This window comes from Rhamphochromis sp. 'chilingali', assembly GCF_963969265.1.
Source record: "Rhamphochromis sp. 'chilingali' genome assembly, chromosome: 1".
Taxonomy (NCBI): domain Eukaryota; kingdom Metazoa; phylum Chordata; class Actinopteri; order Cichliformes; family Cichlidae; genus Rhamphochromis; species Rhamphochromis sp. 'chilingali'.
Genome location: NC_137929.1, coordinates 67838307 through 67862092, shown reverse-complemented (window position 1 = coordinate 67862092; position 23786 = coordinate 67838307). Strand labels below are relative to the sequence as shown.

Sequence of the window (23786 nt, the reverse complement as noted above, 5' to 3'; positions counted from 1 at the left end):
GCCTCAAGCTGCCACTTGTGGCACGTCTGGAGGAAAGGCAGATCATTTTGAATGTTGTGGATCCAAAACTTGGCACCGCCTCCATCTATGATGGCCCAGGAGCTCCGTTTCTGGGTAGATGACCTGAACGTACCTGCATCAGGCCGCTGCATCAACAACATGTTGGGAGGGACTGAATCAAAATCAGCTACGTTTGAGGGGACATAAACATAACCAGGGAATTGGAGTTGACGATGCCCTCTACTTTTCTGAGTATGGTCCTAAAGACTTCTTCAGTGACATGCTCCGAGATGGTGTAGAGCTGACTTGATGGAACAAATCGAACCACCGTGTGGAGCGTATGGAGGGTTGAAATGGAGATGCTGGCTGGCCAACTGTTTTCAGAGCAGGGCCGAGATGCGATCCTCGACATGACGATGAACACCAGGTGCTGCCATCTGTACTGTGTATGTACCACATGTAGTGAAATGTATATAAAATTTGAATAGACACTGAGGAGTGGAGGCCTAGTGTAGGAGAGCTTTGGCTGGACCCTGCAGAATCCAAGTCGGTACAGTACAGCTGGTGCTCTTCATGGATCCAGATGTGCAGGCTCCACTGGAGTCAGGAAATATGACCAATCATGATCGTGTATGTCTCTATCTTTATTTACACACGTTCTGTTGCTTGTCAAGACTATTTGTATGGATTTTATAGTGTCCAGTTTAGTTACCATTTTAAACAAAAAGAGAGAGAATCATGATATTTATATATTATTAATATGTATTTTTACTGGTAGCAGAGATCAGAGCACATCAATTCTCTCTTTACCATGAGTATAACTGCTGCTGCTTCTGATATTATGGTTCATTTTCCTCGTAGATCAGCAGGTGGAGGTGAAGGTGGAGGAAGGATCAGACTCTGTCATCCTGCCCTGCAAAACAAAACAAAACATACCCGAGGCCACCAGAGTGGAGTGGACTCGCTCTGACCTCGGTCTCATGGTGGTCCGTGAGTATTCAAACCAAAGTGGCCAACTTATGACTCAGGATGAAGTTTATAGGGACCAAACAAAGATGAATGAAGACCTGCTGAGAACTGGAGACCTCAGTCTGACCCTGAAAAACCCCACAGAGAGAGACAGTGGAGGATACATCTGCACCATCTACAGGGACAAAGACATCCTGAGACACAAAGTAGTGCTGCAGGTCAAAGGTAAGTGCTGTACTTACAGGTCAGAGGTCAATGTTGTGGACACAGGTCAGAAAACTTTTCGTTTTCTTTTCATCACAGAACCATTTCCATCCTGGGCCAAAGCTCTCCTGGTTCTCCTGGTTCTTCTTCTAGTAGTATCTGTGGGTCTTATATTTCATTTCCGGCACTATTTCATGTCAGGTGAGTGTCTCCTCCTACACTACCCATAATGCCGATGGTCAGCAGGTGTCCTCTGGTGGCTCCTTGACTGCGGCTCACACAAACTTGTTCCAGAAGCTGAAAGAGTTGAGAGTTACAAACAGCTGATACAGAGAGCTGAAGAGAAACTTCCAGGTTTGTTCCAGAAGTCAGAAAACCTCCTTCAGACTCAGTCATTGATCAGTGAAACAGCTCCACAACATGACTTTACTAAACAGTGTGTGTGCTTCACTGCATTGATCTGACACAGAGGCTGCATGTGGACAAGCTGTTCTTCTTCTGTGGTGGTAAACAGCAGCTGACATGGAAACATGTGCTGACAGTAAATGTTGCAGCAGCTTCAGTAAATGTTCCTCCTTGAGTTGTGCTCAGTCATGTGGTGGAGAGCTTCAGATGTTCAGACACATGAGATCTTCATGGTTTCTGTGCTGATGTGTGTGAGACATGGCCGACTGTGGAGGCTCAGTCTGTCTGTTCTTCTTCATCCAACATGTCTGCAGCATTAGTAAGGTAGTGAGTGCTTAATTAATCATTTATAAAGTAATACTCATCCTTAGTGTTTAGTTTATAAATAGATAGATATAAATTGATATCAATATAAATATAGAATCTTGATTAATAAGTCTGTTTTATACGTCTGATGAAAAAAGTATTTAAAAGCACATTTGTTTGCTTTAATACATGTTTTGTTAATACTTATTTCATATTTCATATCATGGTTATTTCAGACAGTTAATAGTTAATGTCTTTTGTTCTAGATGATCTAAAGTGAGAACTACTTTGGCTTTATAAAGAATTGCTTAATGAAAATGAAAGTGTTTCAAGACTCCAACAAGTCTTTACAACAGAAAAGCACAAAGACAAACAGAACATCCAAATATTAACTGCCAGGTGCAAACATCACCCACCTGAGGTTCACAGAATATTCAGCTTGTGCGAGTGGATTAAACTAAGAAGATCAGCTGAGCAGTTGGAGCCTCAGGACAGCTTAACTTAAATATACTGAAGCCTCTTCATTTAAAATAAACACAGTTTTCACAAATCCATAGTGTTTATTTGACATAACTTCACAAACACCACCAACAGATACCATGTATCCATCGTGTTAAACTCATAATGCAGGGAAATGTCTCTGGGAGGTTTCAGAGTTTGGGATTTCTTTAGTTTAGTCCTGAGGTTCAGCTGTCCTCTGGTTTGTGCTCTGTTAGCTTTAGTCAGACATGTCAACATCCAGCCTGCTTCAGTTCCAAAGCGCTGCTGAATTAAAAGAAATCGTGCTTTCACACAGGGGAACTCAGCTGAAATGAAGGAAGTAGTACATAGTGTCCTCTTCATACACGATGACAACTCTGAGCAGCTTCTTGGGGTCGAGGTGATCAAGAGGAGAGATGGTTCTCCATCATCAAGGAGAATCCCAAATCAATGTGCATTTCCATGATATCTTAAAACCCCATCCTGTAAACAGGGATGTTACTGTTCCTCCTGCTCTGATGTGCTTCTGTCCTTCAGCTTTATCTAAACCTCTGAAAACCTGCTGCTGTCTGTATTTGTTGTTCTTTCAGTTATTCCAGTGAAGGTGAAGGTGGAGGAGGGGGTGGAGTCTGTCCAGCTGCCCTTTAAAACAACAAAAAACCTGTCGGGGGAAATTCAAGTGATATGGGAACGCTACGAGCCGTTCCAGAAGGCTCACGTGTTTACAAACGGCCCAAACCAATTTGAAGAACAGCACGAGGTTTACAAAGACCGAACTGTGATGAACAAAGACCTGCTGGAAACTGGAGACCTCAGTCTGACCCTGAAACAGCCCACAGAGAGAGACAGTGGAGAGTACAAGTGTTTGGTGTGGAGGAAGGGAACCTTCATCAGAAAGAAAACTGTGCTGCTCAAAGTCAAAGGTTGGTTTGTCTGTAGAAGTAGAAGAAGCTCTGATTTTGGTGCCAAAATAAATCTATGAAGTTATGAATTCACAGCTCATGTTGTGTTTGTTGTCTTCTTAGTCTGTCAGGTGCAGTTTAAGGTGGGGGCGGAGTCTGTCCGGCTGCCCTTCATAACCACAGAAAACCTGCCTGAAGATACTAAAGTGGAGTGGGAACGCTATGAACCATACAGGAAGGTCCACGTGTATGAGAACGGCTCTGACCAGCATGAAGAACAGCACGAGGTTTACAAAGGCCGAACTGTGATGAATAAAGAACCGCTGGAAACTGGAGACCTCAGTCTGACCCTGAAATACCCCACAGATGCTGACAGTGGAGAGTACAAGTGTTTGGTCTGGAGGCAGGGAACCTTCATCAGAAAGAAAACTGTGCTGCTCAAAGTCAAAGGTTGGTTTGTCTGTAGAAGTAGAAGAAGCTCTGATTTTGGTGCCAAAATAAATCTATGAAGTTATGAATTCACAGCTCATGTTGTGTTTGTTGTCTTCTTAGTCTGTCAGGTGCAGTTTAAGGTGGGGGCGGAGTCTGTCCGGCTGCCCTTCATAACCACAGAAAACCTGCCTGAAGATACTAAAGTGGAGTGGGAACGCTATGAACCATACAGGAAGGTCCACGTGTATGAGAACGGCTCTGACCAGCATGAAGAACAGCACGAGGTTTACAAAGGCCGAACTGTGATGAATAAAGAACCGCTGGAAACTGGAGACCTCAGTCTGACCCTGAAATACCCCACAGATGCTGACAGTGGAGAGTACAAGTGTTTGGTCTGGAGGCAGGGAACCTTCATCAGAAAGAAAACTGTGCTGCTCAAAGTCAAAGGTTGGTTTGTCTGTAGAAGTAGAAGAAGCTCTGATTTTGGTGCCAAAATAAATCTATGAAGTTATGAATTCACAGCTCATGTTGTGTTTGTTGTCTTCTTAGTCTGTCAGGTGCAGTTCTTGATGCGGGTGGAGTCTGTCCATGTCCAGCTGCCCTTCATAACCACACAAAACCTGCCTGAAGATGCTGAGGTGAGGTGGATACGTGAAGAATCAGGTCCATCAGTGATGGTCCACGTGTATAAGAAACCCTCAGACCAGCCTGAAGAAGAGGACCAGGTTTACAAAGACCAAACAGAGATGAAAGAAGACCCTCTGAAAACTGGAGAGACAGTGGGAGGAAGGGAAACTTCATCAGACAAAAATGGTAGGTTTGTTTATTTGTTGTTTATTGGCTTGTGCTATTGTGTCTGACTGTCTTGTGTCTCCTCTGCAGGGAGAGTTCAGGTCCAGGATCAAACGGGACATCAGGAACAGAAGCAGCTCCATTGATCCGACTCCTCTGATGGCTGATCAATCAGTTTGATCTGTGTGTGACCAGTGCTGTGAGTCAAACAGCATGATCACAGGACCATAGTAATGCTTTTTGTTCTCATTTAATTTGCCTTTTTTTAAATTGTAAATTTGGTTTTAATGTAAAATATTATAATAATTATTATTCTATGAGTTCAACCTCCGTCACTCTGACCTTTGAACTTTTACTGCATTTTGTGGTTTGGCTGTTTCAGCGTTGTAACACAGAAACGCAGATTCTATTTTAAGTCCAGTTTCCTGTTGTTGGTGTTCAGATGTGGTGCAGCCCCCTCCACCCATCCTGTTTCCTTATCAGGACCCCCCTCCCCCCTTCACTTTAGTGCTCCAGTCAAAACTGATCGGTCAGTTTTAACAGCTCTTAAATTAGCATAACAAACATTTTTCACCACCAAATACAGTTCAGTGGGTCGTCAGTGGGTCGTTCAGGCAATGGGGGGGGGGGGGGGGGGGGCATTTCCTATGGTTTGACCAGGAACACCGCAGATGTAACATGGTTGATTAAAACACTCAAAATTCAGTGAAATAGGTGCTCATCACTTTTATATGTTCAAGTGCATAGTGGGGAGGATGTCATAAGGCCTCGAGCCAATCGGATGGAAAACACAATATTTATGAGTGTTTTAAGTTGTAAATTGGATTCGACCTGAACATGACAGGAAGGTTACTCATCTTTCTTCTCTGGACTGTTGGATAGAGTCATGTGACCTGCACAGGGACTACACATGGAAATGAGCAGCAGAGCTCAAATCTGTCAGCTTTCCATCTGCTTTTTTAGATCGGTTATTATCTGTTAACACACAAAATAAAAACAGCTGGCTGACCTTTAATCTAATCCTTGTTGTTCTTCTTCTGTGGTGTTTGTGATGGAGCAGGTGGTCCTGATGTGTTAGATGAAGCCAGGGTTCCTGCTGCTTCAGCAAAGTTTCAGTTTTGTAACAATTTAACAACAGCAAAATACACAGGATTCAAAACTGGTGATGCAAAGAGCTGAATTTCTTTTATTTAACATGTAAAATTTTAGAAAGCTGAATTTAAGCTTGCTTACTTAGGAAGAAATAAACTGAAATAGTCCACAAATTAGTCTCTACTGTTTATGATAATTATATTTTAATGAGAGATACAGAACATCACATAAAACTATAAGTTGGTTTTTGTAAAGGAAGATTTTGTGTGTGTGTGTGTGTGTGTGTGTGTGTGTGTGTGTGTGTGTGTGTGTGTGTGTGTGTTAGTTATTGTCATTTAAAGTGTTTATGTGCTCAGTTGTGACACTGAACAGTCAACAACTAGCTGAACTTACTTTGACCTCGACATTTGAAGAAAACAACTGCTTTTTCTACGTTATGAGTTTCTTAAAGTCATTTGAAACGGCGACATCTGTTTTGAACATGCTGGGGTGAAGACCGCAGAGCCTGAGAAGAGGAAGTAAGTAGCTGATGTTATGGGAGGATAAGTAGGTGCCGCCACGCCTCGAGAGCTCAGAGCTCGCATGAGTGTGTTAACCGTCTGTTTCCTCTCCCATGCACATGGTCATATAGGCGTTTGTTACAGCTAACCGTGTCTGCAGACTTTGTTAACCTAAATTTCACCACAGTTTGTGTGTCAGTTCTTCTCAGAGAGTCTGCAGGACAGTTTGGTCTGGAAGCTCCTCCTGTGTCCTCGAGGATCAGAGTGTAAAATGACAAGTTTTGTGCCAGTGAACAAACACCTGCTGAACTTTGATAAAAACCTGATAACGTTCCCCCTCTGAGATCTCCATCATCAGCAGGCAAACAGTGAGATCGGCTCTGAGCTGCTCTGTGAACACAGACCACACTTTGTGCTTTAGACTGTTTGAAACTCCAGCATTCAAACAGTGGCGGATCTCGAAAATGTTACATGCGAGGGCCAGAAGAGGGGGATCAGGTCTATGCAGGATGGCACATTCCTCTCCACTGAAGTATGTGGAAACCCCCTATACACAAATGGAGTACATTTGTGCACAGTAACTGAAAACTCTTCAATATGAGAAGAAGGGAAAGCAACACCAGAAACAGCACACAGTAGACATAACTACCAAAATAAAATGTTACAACAGCAGAGAATACCTGACATGAAATTAGGGCGCACAGGAGGGCAGGAAAACCGGAAGCCCAGGGAATCAAAATGAAAGTAAAACTAAGAAACTCTGACAATAAAACTAAAACAGGAGATAAATCAAATACCAAACTCACAATGACACAAACTATGAACACTGTGCAAAAATACAGCAATCAAAGGCTTGTTTATTCACTTAATTAACCATTAAGTAAACCGTCTTCGGTATAACCTGCATGTATACCAACCAACTACATTTAATTTGACCAGATTATGATAAATGTAACATTTTACAGTGTACTTATGTAACAAAATACATGGAAAATTTACCTGTAATTAATTTAGTTAAAGTCAGAATTTTAGGCATGACCTTTTTGGGGGTCCAAACTCAAACTATGAAATAACAGTGAGGACAGTTCATCATATTATTATATTAATACTTTTTCTTTTTATTTAATTATTTATTCATTTTTATTATTTTACACACACACACAGCCATCATTTATACAGCTTCTAAACTTACTGTCAGTTTTGCAAAACTAAAACTGTAATTAGGTCAGGTTACATTAATATAAACCCACGTGCATCAACCACGTGTTTCTGAAAGCAGCTCGCTGTCTGCAGTCTCTGTGCGCCCTGCTGCTTCTCTTCACTTTCATGTTTGGAGTTCTGCAGAAGGATTTTATTTTGAAGGCTCTGACAGGAAGTTGTGAGGTGTCTCTGTGTAACTTCAGAGGAGGAAACTTTGTTCAGTGCGTCAGCGGTGCTGTGATCGAGCTGTGTGCGCCTGTTTCTCAGAGTTAACGGGACTTTCAGCGGAGAGGAAGATGCTGCTGTGGCTCGTGCTGCAGGTCCTCGGTAAGAAAGCACACACGCAGACTGACACACACACAGTGTGTAACACGAGCTGACTGCATTAGGCCCCTCTGTGTAGTTACTGTGGTCCCTACATGCGATATTCATGCGGGGCGGGTCTCACCGTGACAGCTGAGCTCATCATCCTGATATCTGCGCGTGTCTGTTTAAGAAGTGCGTCAGCGCTCGTGTGCGTGTGATTCACGGCAGGAATAAAAGTACTTTGTATAAAAACTGAAAGCTTGTCTCACATTATTAAAAGCCCCGTTTACCATAGAAAGCACTTTAATGTGTCAAAAATGGTTTTTGTTCACAATAACGCCACGTGCACAATCATCTATGTTCAAGTTCACTGATTAATAAAGTTATAACAATCCTAAAACAACAAATAGACATTTTTCTTTTTTTTAATTCAACACCAGATGTTACTCTGTGTTTATACATTTTTAATGCTTAGCCTCAGAATAACTTGTGTCCTGAATTGCCCCCTTATAGAAATCCCCCTGAACAGGTCCCCTCCCTGGTCCTCTGGTCACATGACTTACAGTAAAGTCCACAGTAGAGATCGTCTTTTTTGTTTTTCATACATTAGAATGTCTCACTGTGACTGTTACTGTACAAACTGATAGCTTTGTATGTTTGGTGTTCATTTCATGTCAGGAGATGTACGCACGTATTCACAGTTGTGATGTCACCCCTGCTTGTTTATTAACACGTTCTTCGTTTGCAGATTACAGTCAGGGATTAAAAGCACTTCATTCGTAACAGAGACGAGTCTCAGAAAATTTCACCTCCGTGTTTTTCAGACGTGCATCAAAGTTTTCTTTGATGTTTTTAAAGCATCCTTCGAGTTACTTTTTGTTGGATGGGAAGAATCCATGTTTGAGTACTTAGCAGAAAATGTGGCTTCTGAAACCACTTTTCCCACGATGTGAACCACTAGAAAAATCCACAGCATACAGGTGATTAGTGTTTTTTGTTGTGTGTGCTTGTGTCTCCTTCCAGTTTCCCAGCATGCCCTGGCTGTGGTGGTGGAGGTGTATGAGGGGGCAAAGTCTGTCCAGCTGCCCTGTCAGTACACAGGTCTTATACTTACGAACCCCACAGTGCTGTGGACTCGCAATGATCTCGACCCCAAATCTGTCCACGTGAGACGAGAGGAAACAAATGATGTAACAGGACAAAATCAGCGTTACAGCGGGCGCACATCAGTGAGGCCTGATGCTCTGGACACTTTAGACTTCAGCCTCACTCTGAGAAACCCCCAAATGACTGATAGTGGCAACTACACCTGCTCCATCAGAAATGAATGGGCAGAACTGAAACTGACCGACGTACATCTGCATGTCAAAGGTAAGAAACACAAACAAACAAAAAGAAAAATGTCAAACTAAGGTTGATAGAAAAGGAATTTCTTTTGTTGAAAACTGGAAAATGGCATTAACATTTTCCAGATGTAATCAGTCTGCAAACATCAAAATCTCACAGGTAGAGTTTTTGGTGGTTCTACTAAATCTGGATGATTTGATTCAGAAGGTTTTACATCCTGTATACGCAGGAAAACCTGCAGCTCACAGGCCTAATAGAGACCGATGTACAACATGTAACAGAGGATGTCATTTTAAGAAGATAAACTTGACCTCTGGAACTATGAATGACAGGATGATAAAGTGCTGCCAGCTGTTCTTTATTCCAGAAGAATCCACTTCCAATCAAGTAGCTTTCATTTATTCATTTATTGAACAGGAAGCAGGGTTATGCATTCATAATGTGAGTGTGAAGGTAGTGTGGTAAGGGGGTGTTATACAAGGGCCAACATGAGAAATTAGTGACGCTCCCTTAATGGCCTCAAGCTGCCACTTGTGGCACGTCTGGAGGAAAGGCAGATCATTTTGAATGTTGTGGATCCAAAACTTGGCACCGCCTCCATCTATGATGGCCCAGGAGCTCCGTTTCTGGGTAGATGACCTGAACATACCAGCATCAGGCCGCCGCATCAACAACATGTTGGGAGGGATTGAATCAAAATTAGCTACATTTAGCTACTGACTTGATGGAACAAATCTCCCGTTCCCACGAACCACCGTGTGGAGCGTATGGAGGGTTGAAATGGAGATGCTGGCTGGCCAACTGTTTTCAGAGCAGGGCCGAGATGCGATCCTTGACATGACATGAACACCAGGTGCTGCCATCTGTACTGTGTATGTACCACATGTAGTGAAATGTATATAAAATTTGAATAGACACTGAGGAGTGGAGGCCTAGTGTAGGAGAGCTTTGGCTGGACCCTGCAGAATCCAAGTCGGTACAGTACAGCTGGTCCTCTTCATGGATCCAGATGTGCAGGCTCCACTGGAGTCAGGAAATGTGGGTAATCAGAGCCAATCAGCAACAGTGGTTGAGCTTGATGGAACAGCCGATATGACCAATCATGATCGTGTATGGTAAATGGCCTGCATTTGTATAGCACTTTAATTAGTCCCTAAGGACCCCAAAGCGCTTTACACTACATTCAGTCATCCACCCATTCACACACACATTCACACACTGGTGATGACAGCTACCTTGTAGCCACAGCTACCCTGAGGCACTGACAGAGGCGAGGACACTGGTGCCACTGACCACCACCAGTAGGCAAACATGGGGTTAGTATCTTGCCCAACGGGGCAGCCTGGGTTCGAACCACTGACCTTCTGATTAGTGGCTGACCTGCTCTGCCACCTGAGCTACAGTGTATGTCTCTATCTTTATTTACACACATGTTCTGTTGCTTGTTAGTTGTTACCTAAAGGTAGCACTGTGAAGACTATTTGTATGGATTTTATAGTGTCCAGTTTAGTTACCATTTTAAACAAAAAGAGAGAGAATCATGATATTTATATATTATTAACATGTATTTTTACTGGTAGCAGAGATCAGAGCACATCAATTCTCTCTTTACCATGAGCATGGCTGCTGCTGCTTCTGATATTATGGTTCATTTTCCTCGTAGATCAGCAGGTGGAGGTGAAGGTGGAGGAAGGGTCAGACTCTGCCACCCTGCCCTGCAAAACAAAACCTGATCTGCCTGAAAAGGCCACAGTGGAGTGGACTCGCCCCGACCGAGAACTCACTATGGTCCATTTGTATGTAAACAGAAGTGACCATCCTAAAAATGTAGACAACCTTTACTGTGGCCGCGCAAAGATGAACAAAGACCTGCTGAGAACTGGAGACCTCAGTCTGACCCTGGAATACCCCACAGAGAGAGACAGTGGAGGATACATCTGCACCATCTACAGGGACAAAGACATCCTGAGACAGAAAGTAGTGCTGCAGGTCAAAGGTCAGAGATGTGGAAAAACATCAGGGGTCAGTGCAGGAGATTGAGGTTCAACAGTCATGTTGATATTGTTTCATGTTTCTCCACAGAACCATTTCCATCCTGGACCACAGCTCTCCTGGTTCTCCTGGGTCTTCTTCTAGTAGTTTCTGCGGGTCTTATATTTCAATTCCGTCATTATTTGGTGTCAGGTGAGTGTCTCCTCCTACACTACCCATAATGCCGATGGTTAGCAGACCTGAAGAGAAACTTCCAAGTTTTTTCCTGAAGTCAGAAAACCTCCTTCAGACTCCGTCATTGATCAGTGAACTCAATCAAAACCCTCTGTTCACTTGGAAAAATGATGGAGAAACAGTCTAACACTTGTGTCTCCATCATGCTCCAAAACGTTGTTGCTTTGACTCTCATCTGTGGGTTTTTATCAAGATGAAGGAATCCAGAAGAAGTGTAATAATAACAATATTCAAGAACATCAGTGAGGTGCAGATTGTTTGCAATATTTGGTTAAAGGTGCCTTAGTGAGTTGCACTTCAATGAAAAGTACTCATATGAATGGGGATTTAAATATTTACTCAACAAGACAAAGATGATGTTTTCTATAAGGAAAAGGTAGAAAATGAGGTCAGGCACAAGTTACAAGATCAAGTTAAATGTTATGCGATTAAACAATTCAAGTTTAGTATACATACGTCACAGTGCTGTTAGCTGCTCAGTGCGTAGAAAATATGAGACCGTTAATTGATTGATAATACTTTATTCATCCCGAGGGAAATCGGGTTAAGGCTGCCAGCCGTGCCAGCGCCATCTTGCCCTTCCGACCATACATACATTACACAAACATCACATGGGGAAGACAGGTCAGAGAGGTATAACAATGGAAAATGTACAACATGAGGAAAGACGAGGAGAAAAAATAACTCCCCCAGACTGAGCTTCAACTGGGAGATCAGGGGGGTGAGTGCAGGTCAGCGTGATGCGTATGTGTTCTGTGTTCAACCAAGAGAAAGTGTCCCTTCACTCGGTTAAGCTAAAGTCAACAATCTTCTATCAATGCGGGTGGCCTTGAATGAGGGGAATTAGAGTCACAACAAAAAGTCTTATTATCTAAAGGAGAGTTTTGTTATTTCCGTCAGCTTTTGCCTTGAGCATCCAGCTGGTGCCAGAGGATGAGATGAAGATGGTAGTTGTTTTGATTAGGGCGAAAAAACTGCATCCAGTTTTACAGCTGGTGTAATGTCCGTCACTGGTCACCAGGTCTCTTAATTCCCGTTGTTCTTCTTCAAGATCTTATCCATAATGTGTTCCAAAAACACAGTGTGAGTACTCACAACCCATCGTCTATCATGTAGGCCAGCCTTGTGAGATTTTGAACAGCTGTAGCCGCTTCTTGTTCTTCGATAAGCCTGGTCTGAGCCAGCTCCAATCAGCCAGAACTCTGTTACCATAGTTCTGAATTGGTAGACGTCGTTCAGTGTCCTCCATCAAGAGTGTCGCCAGACACACGACGCAACCGACCATCGAGTATCTGGCAGCAAACGTCTCCGCAGGACAATCGGGCTCTCTCAATTCCCGGAGAGTGTCAGTTTCGTTAAGGGACCAGTTGATCAAATCCATAATTCTTCTTTAGGTTTTTAGAGAACAAGTCTGGGAGACTCTCTTAGGGTTAGAGAATAATCGAGACTATACAAAAGACATGAGAAGCCAAGCAGTTTTAAATTTCTCTCAGTGTCAGGATCTCTATCCTGTTCCTCCTGCTCAGATCTGCTTCCGTCCTTCAGTTTTCTCTACACCTCTGAATACCTGCTGCTGTTTATGTTTGCTGTTCTTTCAGTGATTCCGGTGAAGGTGGAGGTGGAGGAGGGGGCGGAGTCTGTCCAGCTGCCCTTTAAAACAACAAAAAACCTGTCGGGGGAAATTCAAGTGATATGGGAACGTTATGAGCCGTTCCAGAAGGCTCACGTGTTTACAAACGGCCCAAAACAATATGAAGAACAGCACGAAGTTTATAAAGGCCGAACTGTGATGAACAAAGACCTGCTGGAAACTGGAGACCTCAGTCTGACCCTGAAACAGCCCACAGAGAGAGACAGTGGAGAGTACAAGTGTTTGGTCTGGAGGAAGGGAACCTTCATCAGAAAGAAAACCGTGAAGCTCAAAGTCAAAGGTTGGTTTGTCTGTTTGTTTGCTGGCTTGTGTGATTGTGTCTGACTGTCTTGTGTCTCCTCTGCAGGTCCAGGATCAAACAGGGGACATCAGGACCAGAAGCTGCTTCATTGATCCGACTCTGAGTTTTACCCTCACCACTCTGCCTTTTTGTTCATTTAGAGAGTTTTAATGTCACAGCGTGATAATACAGGAACACACATTTCACTTTTAAGTCCAGTCACATCCTCACTCTGTCTCTGCTGTGTGCACAGTCCTTCACTGTGTGTGATCAGCTATTGTGTGACGTTCCATATTCCTCATCTGTTTCTCACCATCTTTACAGTCTGTGCTGTTTAACCTTTTTAAGCCATTTTTGGGCTTTTTCTAAACACTTTCAAATAAAGGTTTTACTTCACTTTATTTCACTTATCATTTGGTTTTCTTGTGTCTTTTTTATGCATTATGTTGCACACATAGATTAGTGTTACCTTTGTGTTTATTTTGGGGTTTTGTTTGTTGTCTTTTTAAGCTTTGTGTGTATTTGACTTTTGCAAATTAAAATGAAGAAAATATTTTGGTAATTGTTGCGATGCCAACAGAAGGTTGTTATTTTTACATTGTGATGGAAATGGAGAGCGGAACCAACTAAGTGGAACCAGTGGGCTGTGAGGTGTTGCACCTGGTGAAGGCGAGGGACCCGTGCTCTCCTCAGAGGAAGACAAATGAGAGGCCTGTGTGTTTGTTCCTCTGACAGCTTCAGCTGTTTTTCACCTGCTTGTCTTGAGGCAACTGTTATCATGATTTATAAATAAAACTGAGTTGAACTGTTTGGGTTCACAGTGCACTGAATGCATCATTTGCTACTGTGGTGCAACCAGTGTTGGGACCATGTGACCTGTCCAGAGTGTACAGCTGGAAATAAGCAGCTTAACTACAATCTGACTGGTTTCCATCACTATGTTTCGGATTCATTTACATTAACTCACACTGTCCCTGTTCAATAAAAACAACAGGCTAACCGTTAATCTGATCCAGTGTTGTTCTTCTTCTGTGGTGTTTGTGATGGAGCAGCTGCTCCTGATGTGTTTGATGAAATCAGGGTTTCCCACAGCTTCAGGAAGCTTACCCACTGTGCAAACTTGATATCATGAATTGAGCCTTTTATGAGCCATTTCTGGACGTCCAGTGTTGGGTCTTTTTTTCTGAACATTTACTGACTGTTACCTTCATGCACGGGCTGTTTATAGTCCACATGTGTGTTTAACCTCAAACGTAAACTCATTTTAGATCGTTTTCACACTCCGTCTATCGGCTCTGTAGGCCCATGTTTCCAGAGTGTGGACGACATGTTTTCTGTCTGTTCTCAACTTTCTATGAGCCTCCAGTCATCCTCTGCGACAGAGGAGACAATTAAATGAAGTTAGTGGAAAATATTTTGTAACAGAAACATGTCCTCTGTAAAAATGTGTGCAGAGTGATCAGCGGACATCTCCAACATGGCACAAGTTCATTACCTTTTAAAAATTATTACAAACATTTTCTTAATACTTATAATACTTAATTCTTTAATCATTATTAATTTGTGTGTTTTTTTTAACACATAAGAACTGCTGCAGGAGTGAAAGAGGAAAACTCAAAAAAATAAAGTCATGAGCTTGAAGAGTTGAATTTTATTTTTAAAGCTATAAAAACATTTTTCATAGGTTCAAAACTTATTGTCAGTTTTGCAGAACTTCAACATAGAGAGACTAAAACTGACGTCCTTCCTTTCAAACCTTCTTTTCAGCTTCAGGTTCCAGCAGAATATAAATCCACATGTTGCTAAAAGTTGTCAGTAGTCTGTGTGAGACATGCTGTAAAGCAGGGGTGCCCAATCCCGGTCCTCGAGAGCTACCGTCCTGCAGCTTTTAGATGCATCCCTACTCCAACACAGCTGAATCAAATGGTTTGATCTCTTCAGCATGCCATCATGTTTGGCAAAGGCCTGATAACAAGCCATTCATTTGATTCAGGTGTGTGGGAACAAGGATGCATCTAAAAGCTGCAGGACGGTAGCTCTCGAGGACCGGGATTGGGCACCCCTGCTGTAATGCTTCTCCTCCGAGTTTAATGTTGAAAGTCCTTTTCTGTAAAGGATTTTATTTTGAAGGAACTCAGGAGGGTCTTCTTATCAGGAAACTTTTTGTCGTGCACCAATGCTTGCAGTGCAGCGAACACCACTGTGATTTCTAACTAAAGGTTTTTCCCAGAGAAGGAGATGCTGCTGCTGTTGTTCGTGCTGCTGGTACTCGGTGAGAGCGCTCTTTGAATGCACACACACACACGCACGGTTGTTTAAAATAATTTGAAGTGTGTAACATGTATAACTACTCACCTCAGTTACTTTACTCCTGCTGAAATCTGCAGGCTTCATGCTCATGATCCTGGTATCTGCTCATCTGTTTAAGAAATTTTCCTTTCCTGTCTCACTAATATTACCAGAATACTGCCTGTAGTGAAGTCTGGCCACATTAAAGGTTATAAAAGAAGCCTGGTGCCAGATCTATTGTAGATTCAGCTAAATAAATGGGAACAGTGTGCTTTTGCAGCAGGTCAGTTGTAACAAAGTGCTGTGTAGTCCCCACACTGGTTCATCCTGGTGTCTTTTTAAGCTTCACTGATTCACAGGTCATTGTTAAACTTAACAAACAACATTTAGTTTTTTTTTTATTTGTAACAGTTTGTTCCAAACGCACAAATGTGCTCTGGTCTTTTTAAATTGATGACTTTTGGCTGTGCAGTGTTCCAGGTGTGTCAAAGCACCAGATGTCTGATATGGAAGACCAAGAGATTCACACACATTGACATAAAGCTTTTTTGATTTGGTAAATACATGTTGGAATTAATTTTAAAATTTACTTTGGAGACTGACCTGGATTTTTTTCTAAGCTCCTGTTTGAACCATTAGCTCTGCTTTAGCATTACTAACAGGTGTGTGTGCTCGTTTAAAGGACTTTTCGCTCCAGCATTCACACTCAGTGCAACATTGAACCTCTTAAGCTAATGTGCTAAAAAAGCTAATGCTAGCACCAGTGCATGTTTGTGTTACTCTAACCAATCAGAGAGCTCCTTTCATCACACTGCATGGCTGATTTGTTAACTGATTTCATAGTTATTTTCAAAAACATCTTTAAAACCTGAAAATTGAAAAAGTACTTTCAGGGCTCTAGAGTGCGACCAATTTGGTCGCAAATACGACCAAATTTTTCAGTGGTGCGACTAAAAAATATTTGGTTGCATCTGTGCGACCAAATGTTCGGGTAGCAAAAAAAAAAAAAATCTGCAACCTTCCCTGTGGTCAACAACAGACACACATTATGCCCCTATCGTGGACTAAACCAATCAGAGATAGTCAGGGGCGGGACCTCTCTGATTGGCCGTGGTCCAGTTGAAAGTGCAGGTGGAAGTGGGAGGTGAGTAGCTTGAATAAAGCGATATCAATTCATTAAATCCTGAATCGACTTTTAAATATAACTGTTTTGCCAGAAACGCCAGATTCTCAGATTAAAGCTCACAAAACGATTTCAACAACAACCAAACAGCAGATGAGAGCAGGTACACGGACTCCACACAAAGACGTAAACACAGAGCCGACGCATCAGAATCAACTTTGTCTTTCTCGGCTTTCTCACCCGACGGCCCGCAGACGGACACGCTGTCGAAGCTTAGCGATTCTGATGCGTCCGGTCCGCTGTGATTACGTCTTTTTGCGCTGATTCTGAGCTGCAGGTTTTGTCTCTCCAACCAAAATTCACCGAGCCAGCAGCAAAAGAAGCAGCAAACTGCGCTTCACATTCGATCAATGTCGTCATGAATTTTGCTGTTTTGCTTCCACGACTATTAAAATCACACTTCATGCACAGCTAGCTCTCTCTCTGTACTCCAAGAACAGTTTCCGTCTCCAATCTCTGTTTTCTGTATTATTCATTCGCTTATTACCCACCAGTCTACCGTTGTTTACAGCGCTGTGGCTGCTGTCTTTTTCTTTTTCACTTAAATGACCTCGGACAAGAAAGCCTATTTTTCTGTTGTTCAAAACTGAAGAAATTTAAACTTTATATGCAGAACATTGTAGAATATTTTTAAGGTTATCTGCTATAAAAAGCCAGACCAGGAAAATCTCCTTCATGTTTTTCTGTGTTTTATTCTCAGTTACTTTCACACAAAGGCATCTGCTGTGATGTTCACAATTCTGATGAAGTCAGTACTGATAAATGATCAGAATTATAATATTTCTGACTGTCTGAGGCTAAGTTGAATCGAATCGGGACTTTGAAAACCGGAATCGAATGGATTATAGAAATCAGTGATGATACCCAGCCCTATGAGCAGCCTAGGCACGACAGAAGTGGATGTAGCTGTAATAGGAAAAGAACTATTGCTAACTTTTCTGTTAAGTTAAGGCCTGATCCTTCTGAAATTCATAGCCAGTGCTCTGACACGGTGTCATCAATCTTTGAATGCTGAAAAAGCACAGTTTATCCAGAAAAACACATTATATTATATCAATTATTATAAAATGTGTGTGCGCCTAACTTGAAGACATACACGCTCTCGCTCGCTCTCACACACACACACACACACACACACACACACACACACCATGATAAGATTTAAGTGGATTTATGTAGCTGTGAATTTTTAGATGTTTATTTTCCAGATGTTGTACATTTGTTGTTCTTTCTCTTACCAATAGAGCAGTTGGCGATATGCTGTTCATTTCTATTTGTGCTCTAGTCATTTATTACATCTTCCTAAAGTCTCCTCCACCCATGTTTTCCTCCTGCCTGTCCTGCCTTAGACATCATCATACTGTACACCAGATACGTTTTTAATAACTGAAACAACACAAATAGAAATTAAGAAACAAAAAGATAAAAGAAACACATGAACCAGAGGAGACGGAGCTGATCTTGGCAACAGAGCATTCGCATCATAATTCTGATGCTGCCTCAGAGGGCAGGATTTAAGAAGGAGAGAAGAAAATTCACGAGTCGATGAGTTTACTGATGCACTGTAAGAACGTCCTGAGTTCACTGCAGCATCTGGCCTTTCTGTGTGGAGTTTGCATGTTCTCCTCGTGTATGAGTGGGTTCTCTCAGGATTTCCTCCCACAGTCCAAAGACATGCAGTCAGTGGGGTTGAGGTTAATCTGTGATTCTAATTTGCCCGTAGGTGTGAATAGTTGTCTGTCTCTGTGTCAGACTAATGGGTCTAATTGCATAATTAGATATCCACTATCTGTGGCTATCCATTAGATAGCTTGAATTCATCTCGTGCAGTCTTTCAACAGTTCATGGGAAACCCAGACAGCAATTTTCTGTTATCTGAAACGAAGCTCCTGCAGTGCAGCTACACTTTCTACATACACCTGTGTATGTAGGTCAGGGGTCACTGAGCTTACCGAGCCAATAATTAGTTCTAAAGGTTTTAGAATCAATAAAATGACAACAGTGCCCAAATTTATGCACCCGCCTGATTTTTTTTTTATCGTAACAACCAACGATTGTTGGGCAGGAAAATAATGACTATTAACAAGGTTGCCCAAACTTTTGCATCCCACTGTATGGAAAAGCTCTTTTTTAGAGCTTTATTATTTCACACATAAATGATATTAAACCTTTCCACACTTGCTCAGATGTAGGGAGAGAAAAGTCAGGGGGATTTCAGTCTCTTTCTATCCTCATTATATGGGCTAATTATAGTTAATTAGTGTTTCTGTTTTTTGTGTCTCCTTCCAGTTTCGCATCATGTCCTGGCTGTGATGGTGGAGGTGTATGAGGGGGCAAAGTCTGTCCTGCTGCCCTGTCAGTACACAGGTTTTGTAGTTGAGGACCCCACAATGATATGGACTCGCACTGATCTCAACCCCAAATCTGTCCATCTGAGACAAGAAGAAACTGATGATCTGAGCGGACAAAACCAGCGTTACAGCGGGCGCACATCAATGAGGCCTGATGCTCTGGACACTGGAGACTTCAGCCTCACTCTGAGAAACCCCCGACTGACTGATAGTGGCGACTACACCTGCTCCATCCGCACTGAAAGGGAGGAACTGAAACTGACAGACGTACAGCTGCATGTCAAAGGTCAAAAACCCCAATAACCTTTGTAATTACAAGTCAAACATGAGTACAGTGCTGACACAGGTCAGAGGTCACAGTAAAAGGTAGTAGAAAGGGTCTTTCTAGTAATCTAAACCTAAAAAATGGCAGAAACATTTTATAAACGCAACCAGTCTGGAAACATCAAAACAAAACTGGGGAGACAAAGAGACCATGACTGAGGAAATCTGAGTTAAACTAGCATGAGCACACTGAGGACAGGACACAGAGACAAACTGGTCTGACTAAAAAAAGTCAGATGGACTAAAAGAATACAAAAGCCATATAAAATAGAATGTAAATATAATAGAAAACTCAAATATGAACATTTTATAATTGCAGCTCAAAGACTGGGTCAAAGACACAGGACCATCTCAAACACAGATGCTTTGATTATCATCAGTGTGACTGCTGCTGCTGATATTATGGTTTCTTGTTCTCTCAGACCAGCAGGTGGAGGTGAAGGTGGAGGAAGGCTCAGACTCCGTCATCCTGCCCTGCAACACAACACCTGACCTGCCTGAGGACACCACAGTGAAGTGGACTCACTCTGACCGAGAACTCATGATGGTCCACGGGTGTTCAAATGGAAGCGACCACCAGGACGACCTTTACTGTGGTCGCACAAAGATGAACAAAGACCTGCTGAGAACTGGAGACCTCAGTCTGACCCTGAAATACCCCACAGAGAGAGACGGTGGAGGATACATCTGCACCATCTACAGGGACAGAGACATCCTGAGACAGAAAGTAGTGCTGCAGGTCAAAGGTCAGAGATGTAGCTACAGGTCAGAGGTCAGTGCAGATTGAGTACAGCGTTCAGCAGTCATGTGATATTGTTTTGTTTGTCCACAGAACCGTTTCCATCCTGGGCCACAGTTCTCCTGGTTTTCCTGCTTCTTCTTGTAGTTGTTTCTGCGAGTCTTTTGTTTCATTTCCGTCATGCCTTGGTGTCAGGTGAGTCTCTCATACTACACTACCCATAATGCATATAGTTAGCAGGTGTCCTCTGGGGTTTCTTGACTTGTTCCGCTAATTTATTCATTAATATGTAAATATTTAATTTGGATATTAATGATCAAAGAACTGCCGTCACAGCCCATTGTTCATCTTACTGCTATCTTGCTCCGTACAGTTTTCTATTAATATTTCTGTACATTGTTACCTGCATATACAAACTTCAGTTGCTTATGTAGATAGGACCACTTTGTGTATTTTTATATATAAAACTTTTATATTTTATATCCCCTTGCTATAAGAGTTGTGTAACACCCACATTTCTCATTCGTGGGATCATAGTTTTTTGTATTCTTTTCAAATTCCACCAGTAAGATTGGGGAGACCTTTTTCCATTACATTAGCCTGTCCCCGCTGGTGGTGTCATTCAAACAGAAAACAAGTCTTTGTTAGTCTGTAGATGTCGGAGGAGCTCCTCAGTGGGCAGTTCCTCTCAGAGAGTCTGCAGGACAGTTTGGTCTGAAAGCTCCTCCTGTGTCCTCGAGGATCAGAGTGTAAAAGGAGAAGTGAACAAACACCTGCTGAACTTTGACCTCCAGGAGAAAACCTGATAACGTTCCCCCTGTGAGAACAGCGAGATCTGCTCTGAGCTGCTCCGTAAACACAAATCAGACTTTGTGCTTTAGACTCTTCGAACCTCCAGCATTCAGTGAAGCTACAGATGGATGATTCAAACAGGACATGGTATTTCTCTACACCTCTGAAAACCTGCTGCTGTCTGTGTTTGCTGTTCTTTCAGTGATTCCAGTGAAGGTGGAGGTGGAGGAGGGGGTGGAGTCTGTCCAGCTGCCCTTTAAAACAACAAAAAACCTGTCGGGGGAAATTCAAGTGATATGGGAACGCTACGAGCCGTTCCAGAAGGCTCACGTGTTTACAAACGGCCCAAACCAATTTGAAGAACAGCACGAGGTTTACAGAGGCCGAACTGTGATGAACAAAGACCTGCTGGAAACTGGAGACCTCAGTCTGACCCTGAAACAGCCCACAGAGAGAGACAGTGGAGAGTACAAGTGTTTGGTGTGGAGGAAGGGAACCTTCATCAGAAAGAAAACTGTGCTGCTCAAAGTCAAAGGTTGGTTTGTCTGTTTGTTTGCTGGCTTGTGTGATTGTGTCTGACTGTCTTGTGTCTCCTCTGCAGGTCCAGGATCAAACAGGGGACATCAGGACCAGAAGCAGCTCCATTGATCCGACTCTTCTGACAGCTGATCAATCAGTGTTATGACTGCTGTCGTAATGTTGTCTCTCATATGCACCCGGAGACGGTGCCTGCAGATTGGCTAACTACATGGAGACAACATATTTACACAGCAGCATGTAGGGGTGGACTGCCTTTGTATTTGATCACTGTTTTCTCCTGTTTTTGTTAGTTTTGGAGGTACGCTGCTGTCATTTGGTTTAATTTCTTTGAGTATGTTGTTTGTATCATTGTCTCAGGGACCAAGCAGTAAAGCATAAAGGACACAGATGTTTAATTTAAAAAATTGGGTTTTATTGACCCAAAAGTATAAAAAGATATTTAACAAAGCCAAAACTTAAACAGGCAGACCAGCAAAACAGGTCAACTCAATAGACTAAGCTCAAGGTAACAATTAACGAAACCTCAAGCAAACATAAGACAAACTGACCTCCTGAAATAACACACGGGGGAACGTTAATACTGGTTTAGCTATAACACATGACACACACAGAGGAAAACAAAATGGCTGCCATATAACCAACTAATACAAAACAATTAAACAAACTTGAAACACCCTCCAGGCAATGAGGCATGACGGTTGACAGTGGTACTTCAGCTCTCCCAGCCCTTTGCCAGACCGGAGAGGAACCAAACCCCAGGTGACTCACACACAGGAAGATGTATTAATATAAAACAGAACTTTGGCCTTGCAGTGTTCACATGTGTGTGTCAGGCGTTGTGTGGAGGCGAGGAAGAAGGAACCCAAACGCAGGACTGGCAGGTAGGTGAGGTTTATTATAAGCAGTGGGTGAACGGACACTGACTGGCTGGACAACTGAATGGCGGACTGAACTGAGGGAACACACGGGAAGGACAACATCAATGACACGACAGTGAACGAGTAGAAACAGAGGGCTTAAATACACAGACTGATGAGGATGATAATGAGTACACCGGTCTCTCATTTGGTGCCGGGCTGCGAGAGTGAGACTCGGGTGTGAAATGTCTGGTTTTCAGGGTTTTTATCGGTTTTCAGCGTTATTTTGTTTTCGTTTTTTCGTTAACTCGGTTTTCCTGGGTCTTTTCACGTGTGTTATGAATAAATCTTATTTTTTTCGGTACCGGTACTGGTTTTATTTTGTTGTATTTATCCGCGACACCTTAAAGGCCGGTCCGTGAAAATATTGTCGGGCACAAACTGGTCCGTGGCGCAAAAAAGGTTGGGGACCGCTGGTCTAGACGGGCCGTAACAATCAGTTTGATCTGTGTGACTGATCAGTGATGTCAAACAGCATGATCACAGGTCCATAGTAACGCTTTTTGTTCTCACTCGCCTTTTTTAACTTGTCAATTTGGTTTTGATCTAAAATATTATAATAATTATTGTTCTATGAATTTAACCTCGGTCATAACAATTTAATCTGATCCAGTGTTGTTGTTCTGCTGTCGTGTTTGTAATGGAGCGGCTGCTCCTGACTACAGATGGATGATTCAAACAGGACATGGCACACAGAGAAGGAGGAGTAGAAGAAGAAAGCTGAATGCCTGTAATGATGATCTGCATGGATCAGAGGAACAGTGAGAAAACTTGGAGGAACCTTTAAGGAACAATGTAAAGACAGAAAAACAGGAAACACACTGCTGAGCTTCAGATTCAGAGTCTGAAACAGCAACAAAACACTGCCAGTAAACACCATCCAACTATTTAGTGTGTAGTGTATATGTTGAGCTCGGAATGTGTGTAAGAGTCCAGCAGACAGTCTGAGTCTGTTTGGCTCTACTGAAGTCTGGATGCAGATCATGGAGGAATTTCTCACTTCAGGCTCTGATCCTGTTCTTACACACTGAGGTTTTGTCTCGTTTTCTTCATCCTGCTAAGCTGTTCAACACTACAGAGGGAACAAATCCACTCAGTGGTTTAGTTTGGTTGGAGGAAGCAGCTCATCTGAGGTCATTTGATCATCAGGTTGATTTGGATTCATTGAACATGATGGTATTGCTTTTTGAAGTATGATCGTATTGATGGTAAGTCATAACACAGACAGCTGCTCTGACTTTCTAGATTTCTTTCTTTCTCTTTATGTACCCCCAAATTACAACAACAGTCGTCTCAAGATGCTTTAAACTCTAAGCCTGTGTAGTGTCTCAGTCATCCAGGTCATGGTCATCTAAGCAGTTTGGAAAAAAAGTGAACAAACATAGAGTATGCTGTGCAGAGCAGCGAGCAGTTCTCAGACCTACACTGGAGACACCAAGCAGCCACTTCATGCTCTCTCTTTCTAGTCCCTGTCAGGACTCTTGCTGCAGCATTTTGCATTAGCTGAAGGCTTTTCAGTGAGTTTTTAGGACATCCTGATAATAATGAATTGCAGTCGT

General features: G+C 42.6%; 4 protein-coding genes across 4 annotated transcripts in view; all 4 read left to right on the top strand.

Moving 5' to 3' along the window:
* Positions 1 to 23786, top strand: part of LOC308397153 (butyrophilin-like protein 2) — an 86614-nt gene that overhangs the window by 50141 nt on the left and 12687 nt on the right. The gene's annotated exons all lie outside the window — the stretch shown is intronic.
* On the top strand, positions 3008 to 5060 carry LOC308405576 (butyrophilin-like protein 2). Its single transcript, XM_080896249.1, has 5 exons — positions 3008 to 3287; positions 3390 to 3716; positions 3819 to 4145; positions 4248 to 4511; positions 4581 to 5060. Exons 1-5 carry the CDS (start codon positions 3146 to 3148, stop codon positions 4634 to 4636), a joined length of 1116 nt encoding a protein of 371 aa, XP_080752375.1. The 5' UTR covers positions 3008 to 3145; the 3' UTR covers positions 4637 to 5060.
* On the top strand, positions 7486 to 14085 carry LOC308402567 (butyrophilin-like protein 2). The gene is made up of 6 exons (XM_080891508.1): positions 7486 to 7609; positions 8612 to 8959; positions 10599 to 10931; positions 11018 to 11119; positions 12760 to 13092; positions 13159 to 14085. Exons 1-6 carry the CDS (start codon positions 7579 to 7581, stop codon positions 13203 to 13205), a joined length of 1194 nt encoding a protein of 397 aa, XP_080747634.1. The 5' UTR covers positions 7486 to 7578; the 3' UTR covers positions 13206 to 14085.
* LOC308404052 (CD276 antigen-like) lies at positions 15280 to 22351 on the top strand. Its single transcript, XM_080893891.1, has 6 exons — positions 15280 to 15364; positions 18854 to 19201; positions 19662 to 19985; positions 20072 to 20173; positions 20973 to 21305; positions 21372 to 22351. Exons 1-6 carry the CDS (start codon positions 15331 to 15333, stop codon positions 21416 to 21418), a joined length of 1188 nt encoding a protein of 395 aa, XP_080750017.1. The 5' UTR covers positions 15280 to 15330; the 3' UTR covers positions 21419 to 22351.

Coding starts and splice junctions, on each gene's coding strand:
- LOC308405576 (XM_080896249.1), top strand. CDS start 3,146: ATGAACAAAGACCTGCTGGAAACTGGAGACCTCAGTCTGACCCTGAAA. Junction 4,146..4,247: donor TGTGCTGCTCAAAGTCAAAG/GTTGGTTTGTCT, acceptor TTGTCTTCTTAG/TCTGTCAGGTGCAGTTCTTG. Junction 4,512..4,580: donor AACTTCATCAGACAAAAATG/GTAGGTTTGTTT, acceptor TCTCCTCTGCAG/GGAGAGTTCAGGTCCAGGAT.
- LOC308402567 (XM_080891508.1), top strand. CDS start 7,579: ATGCTGCTGTGGCTCGTGCTGCAGGTCCTCG. Junction 7,610..8,611: donor GCTCGTGCTGCAGGTCCTCG/GTAAGAAAGCAC, acceptor GTCTCCTTCCAG/TTTCCCAGCATGCCCTGGCT. Junction 13,093..13,158: donor CGTGAAGCTCAAAGTCAAAG/GTTGGTTTGTCT, acceptor TCTCCTCTGCAG/GTCCAGGATCAAACAGGGGA.
- LOC308404052 (XM_080893891.1), top strand. CDS start 15,331: ATGCTGCTGCTGTTGTTCGTGCTGCTGGTACTCG. Junction 19,202..19,661: donor CGTACAGCTGCATGTCAAAG/GTCAAAAACCCC, acceptor TTGTTCTCTCAG/ACCAGCAGGTGGAGGTGAAG. Junction 20,174..20,972: donor CCGTCATGCCTTGGTGTCAG/GTGAGTCTCTCA, acceptor CTGTTCTTTCAG/TGATTCCAGTGAAGGTGGAG.